The following is a 5,677-nucleotide window of genomic DNA, read 5'->3' as shown; positions in this document are numbered from 1 at the left end:
CAATTGCATGACGTCTTGAATGACATCGATTCTGGGTAGAGTATGTCCATTTCAATTAATTAAAATCACTCTGTTGGATTTAAGTGTTGAACAAGTAAAAGGAAACAAAGAAGCTGATGAAATTATATATACACTAAAACGCACTGTTGATGAATAGTGAAATGACGGAAATGCCCTTATTTTCTTCTCTGTTTCCTGTTCTTTTTCTTACTTGACACAGTGAATTGACGTATTTGTCCATGCTGCCCATGATCACTTCCACTACATCTTGAATTTTCCTTCCGTTTCCACTTCTTTCTCTCACAAAGCTCGGCTTTTCATTTGCTTCCGGTAGTCCTCCATTTGCTACACGAACTCCAGTTCTCTCTCCCGATTTTGCACGAACCAGAACATGTGCTGTCTATCCGTTCCGATTCCATAAAACCCTAATCCCCTTTTCTGTAAATTGAATTAGTACTAGCTGAACAGAGTTTCTCTGCAACTCCTCTCCCACGGGCTTGAACCTCAACTAGGAAGGGAAGCTCGCTTCTCTTCTTCTCCCCATTTAAACCCCCCCCCCCCCCCCTTTTTTTCTTCGTCTTCTTACTTGCTCTTCAGAAAATCCCACCTTCTGGGTTTAATCCCCATTTCTCTCATCCCAAATGTGTGCATGTCGGATCTCCATCCCAAATCCTGACGCAATAACACTTCAAAGGTAAAGTTGTATTATTATTTTCTCTCTGTGATTTCATGCATGCTTCCATATATATTGAAATTGTCCAGTTTACTAATGGATGTTTCTGTATGATTTTGCATGTCTCCCTTTATAAAAGCTTGAGCAAAATATGCTTATGAAATCGATCTGTGATTTAGCTTTATAGATGTGCCTGCATCTGTGCTGCTTATTTGCTACCCATATAAACGTATAGCTTTATATGAGTTTACCCCTCGTTTGCAAATGAGTGTTTTATGCGATGTTTATATATCTAGGCACTGGAATTAGTGTTTTTTGTTTTTATTTTGATCCTAGGGACTCAAAACAGATTCTTTTTGTTGTTGTGAACATATATGTGAACATATAATATCAGCATTTGGAGTGAATCGAGTTCATTTTAAATTTTCTTAAATTTATTGATTATCAGATGACATAGTTAACAGCTTTTGTGATTTTAAAACAATTGAAGGTGAGATTTACATAATTAAATAATCAATTGAAAATTTGAATTGAGATGTTAGTTTTACCTGACTGATTTCTTTGTTGGGTTTATTACTGCTCGATGTTAAAACTCAAAAATGGTTTTTGGGCAAGTGGTGATCGGCCCGCCTGGGTTAGGAAAGACCACTTATTGCAATGGCATGTCTGAGCTCCTCCAGCTCATCGGAAGGTAAAAATTTTACTCTGAATTCCGGGTTTTCAAGTTTTTCCATGACTTCAATTTTGGTTTTTGAATCTGTGTGAAATATTTACAGTGGCAATTTGTTGTTTTGGTGTGCAGGAAAGTCGTTGTGGTAAATTTGGATCATTCCACCGATGCATTGCTGTATCCAATGTCGTATGTTGAGGGTAATATAGTAGGGCTACTGGTCCACCTTCTGTCATTTGCTGTTTTCAACATTTTAAATCCTACTCATTCTGCTTAGTTTTTGTTCGATTTGGGTTTTGCAGTTCAAAGCCGATTTGGGGACTTTGAAATGGTGGATGCCGGGCCAGTTACACTACTTCAGGTACTTCAATTCCAATGCCAAGATTGTGCATTTCTTTTGCGTAATTTTTATCTTCTGCTGATTTCGACTGAATTCCAAGAAATTTTTTATTTGCTTAGTTTAATTTGTAGTTGTCCAATTGTTTTGAAGATCTGTGAATGTGTGTGAATTACTGGTTTCTGATTTTTGTTGAACAATATGAAATTGCTTTTTGTTTTAAGTTCTTGATCCAAAGAAAATTGCGTTATTTTGTAATGGCATTGCCATTTGTAGTGGTTGTTCAGATTATTGTGTCATTTTATTTATGCACACCAAGTGTTTTGCTTCTGAAATGAAATTCATATTTTTTTTTGGACACCAAGTGTTTGATGATTTGCTTCTTAAATGAAATTGAATCATAACCATGGAGGATGATATCATAGTGGATCCAGTGGAGTCTCCAGAGATTGTTGATGATCCATTCCAAACTATGTGAGTTTTCAAGGTAAAAATCACTCACCGTATCCTTTTCCACTTACTGGGATTTACATAATTTGACCTATTTTCTTCAGTTTGATTCAAATTAATTTTTTAATTTTTTTAAAAATAATTTGGAAATTAGGCCTTTTATTTTGTGTGTTTTCTCTGTTATTTCATTCTCAGTTGAAAAGTGGGAGTCCCAACTTTTAGCTCAGAGAAAAACTCTTGATTGAATAAAATACTGGTATGGTTCCTCACATAAGAAAAAAACTTCAATTTTTCTTTCCTCAAAATTTTGGTTTTTGTTATGTCTTTTTCCCCCCAAATTGTAGTTTTTCTTTGTTGCATTTGTCAGCTACCCTCCACAATGAACGACCTGCTAAAGCTAATGTATTAGATTTGAAAAGAGCAAGACTAATTTTGTCATTAGTATCTGCATTTTCACACCAATGTAACTGACTGATGCAGAAGAGTCAATTTAACATCAGCAGATATGAGGGATTCTGATTTCAGTGGTTCAACTTTCAAACATGGAGAAAGCTGTCACATATAAGGCAAACTTTGAGGTAAGAACTTCGCACTTTACAAATAGATACTAAAAAGTGAACGAAGCATAAATAGCTTTAGCTACCTATCCTGCAGTATATGTTTGCATCATGAGATCACCCAAAAGACAAAAACCCTCCTTCATTGTTAGTTCATTTCCATACAAGTTATCTCGGATTGTTACAGCATTTAGGCCATGCTTAATTGAAGGACTAGACTACACTTGAAGGATTAAGAAGGGCTATCCATAAGGGGTTGATGTCTAAAGCGTATCCCTAATCTTATCCCCACTAATCCCTTTAAAAATTGTAAGCAGAAATATTGAAATTTATGTTATAAACATTTTTTATAAGAACAGATGTAATTTAGATTCTGACATGTGTCAACACGGTGGTAGTATATTATTGAATGACACTAAAGATTAATTATGATGCCGAAAGAAAGTGGCTCATTACTTGCGTATAATTTATTTTGTTTGTTCAAGGAAGAGCATGGTGGCATGTGCTTTGGGTGGGAGTTTGTACCGCAGGGGAAGCTGTTGTACATTCTTGAAGCAGAACATCATGCAGAGAACATTCGGAGGATTGGTATGTATGTCTTTGCCTCTTTTTAGATTAAATAAACCCTCTGTTTAGATTAACTATGGCTTTCGGCTTCACTATGTATTCATGAAACTAATCTCTGCAGTTTTTCAATTCATCTGGGGTATTTGTTATTTGAACGACACTAAAATTATTTATGGGTTATGGGAACTATGGGTTAAGAAAATGGGTCCAAATTCAGAGCTACGTTCTTCTTCCCTCAAAATAAGAAGAAAACACTTCCTCAGCACCATATTTCGGCACCTCAGGTATATTTATGTTCTAAAGCCTTCTACTTCTTTCAGTTTCTTCAGAGCTATTATTTTGCCCATATGTGATTTGTAAAGTGCAGGATTTGATTTCATGTCTTGAGTACTTATGGTTTTGTACAGTGCAAACTTGAGCTTATTGATCCAATTGGCTAGAACAGTATACTCAACCAATTTCATATCCACTTGGCCAAAGGAGAGTATAATACTTGCCACTGAGAAAAATATTTTATATAGTAGCAATGTGTTGGTGTGTGGCATGCTCTAATTAGGGATATTTTTGTGTTATAAGAAGGCCATAGAGTCACATTTTTGTTTTTTTGGATTACACAAAGAAAGCTGAGGACACACAAATGATGCATTGAGTTTGGAATTTGTAAGTTACAAGCCCGTGGAAAGTAAGCATTTGTTACAATGGTCGTCAATGAACACTGTAGTCTCATTCCGTGGGAGAAATTTCAAAGTAAGATGTTAAATATCTGAAATAAGCCTAATGTGGAAATTTATTTCATTATTTCGTTTTTTGTATGATAAAACATTTAGTGTTGAAATTTTCTTATTGCTTTGTTTTGTAAAAGATTTAGGATGGGGATTATTTAGCTTTCATTGATTGGCATCGGTTTTTAACTTTTGTCTCTGCATTTGTTTGTAGGATCCACTTGGGAAAGAACAGAATAGAGCAGAGCACAAGCATTATCAATTTATTTGCTAAAGTATTGCAGGCTTACAGCTATCTGCACAACTCCAACGAGCCACACCAAGCTTACAATGGGTTTACACGCCTGTAAAGCTCCATCTTCCTCTTTCCTTCCCTCCATTTTTTTATTATAAGTTTCGTGCTAACATCAATTTGTACATCGATCAAATAGGAGCAGCTATATTTTGAACAACTATTTTTATGTATGTAGAGTTGTCAACAACTATTATATACATTTTATGAATGCTTTGTACTTGTTTTGTGTAAGTACTTTTTACATGTTTACACACAATGGTTACAACACATTTAGTTCCTCATTCTAACACATACAACGCTTATAATTAAGTTGGCATTCCCGCGGCATCGCGTGGGCTAAATTTCTAGTGAGCACTAAATCACGAGAGAGGCCTCAACTGCCTCCCAACTTGTGTCGTGGCCCATCTCTTGTGGATGTCAAATATTATTTAGAAGTACAGATTGGGACATTTCGTTGGTATGTGTATACATATCAATCCCCTTCCGTTGAGAATATCGCAAATAAACTTATGGGTAAATTGCATTTTACCCCTCAGATCTGGGATCGATTTCATTTCTTTAAAACATCTTTAAAACATTTCAATTTCATATATTTACTTATCATTTGATTTCAATTTCATATATCCGTTAAAAAATCTGTTAAGTAAACCGTTAAGTGATGACATGGCAAATATGGTATCTACATTTGTACTGACGTGGTTGCCAAATTTGTGTCATGTGGTAAAAAAAATAATTTTTTATGCATTTAAAATATAATAATATTTATCCTATTTAAATTATTAAAAAAAATAAAAATAAACCCAGAATGCAGAAACCCATCTTCTCCCTCCCTTCCTGACCCCCTCACCTTCACCAAGCCCAAACCCCTCCACCTCCGATGCTCTCCACTGCCACCATGTCCAACCTTCTCTCCCCTTCATACTCCTCAACTCCCACCTCGACTCTATCCCCGCACGAGCCCGACAGTTGCTTTTTTTCTGGGTTTCTTGGTTCATGTTCATCTTCTTCTGGTGGTGGTTGCAGTGTGTTAAACTCAAGGATTGCTGAAGCTCGAGGCTTCGTGGTGGCTGTAGTGTGTTGTCAAAGGTGAAGGCAGAGAAGATCCGGGGGCTGATAGACGGGGTTGGTGATTGGAGAACGGGTGGCTTGGGTGGGCAAGGGGTGGGTGATGATGGGGGATGGGAGAAGAGGTGCTCAAGTGGGGAAGACGAAGTGGGTCGAGGAGGTGAAGAGGGAAGAGTGGATCAGAGAAGACATGGGATTTAGTGTGATAACCCATCCTTAGTTCTACGATTTTATAAATGTTAAAAGAATGAATTTATGGCCAATGCCCTAGAGGTGAAGGTTTTGACTTTCTTTGACCATCGTCTAAAGGAACGTATGACTTATTCTTTTGGCGTATTTGT

General features: G+C 36.6%; 1 protein-coding gene across 12 annotated transcripts; it reads left to right on the top strand.

Moving 5' to 3' along the window:
- Positions 1-273: 273 nt before the first annotated feature.
- LOC137720881 (GPN-loop GTPase QQT1-like) lies at positions 274-4,498 on the top strand. Of its 12 annotated transcripts, none has more exons than XM_068459997.1 (8): positions 274-1,364; positions 1,476-1,543; positions 1,646-1,704; positions 2,106-2,167; positions 2,611-2,708; positions 3,177-3,276; positions 3,439-3,538; positions 4,191-4,498. In XM_068459997.1, exons 1-5 carry the CDS (start codon positions 1,273-1,275, stop codon positions 2,693-2,695), a joined length of 366 nt encoding a protein of 121 aa, XP_068316098.1. In that variant the 5' UTR covers positions 274-1,272; the 3' UTR covers positions 2,696-2,708; positions 3,177-3,276; positions 3,439-3,538; positions 4,191-4,498. The 12 variants fall into 12 exon arrangements, 10 of the variants coding, with proteins under 10 accessions (XP_068316098.1, XP_068316097.1, XP_068316096.1 ...); XM_068459996.1 differs by having other exon boundaries at positions 3,173-3,276; positions 4,261-4,498; XM_068459995.1 differs by having other exon boundaries at positions 3,173-3,276.
- Positions 4,499-5,677: the final 1,179 nt, after the last annotated feature.

This window comes from Pyrus communis, chromosome 16 (genome assembly GCF_963583255.1).
Source record: "Pyrus communis chromosome 16, drPyrComm1.1, whole genome shotgun sequence".
NCBI lineage: Eukaryota > Viridiplantae > Streptophyta > Magnoliopsida > Rosales > Rosaceae > Pyrus > Pyrus communis.
This window is presented reverse-complemented; position numbering and strand designations above follow the sequence as displayed.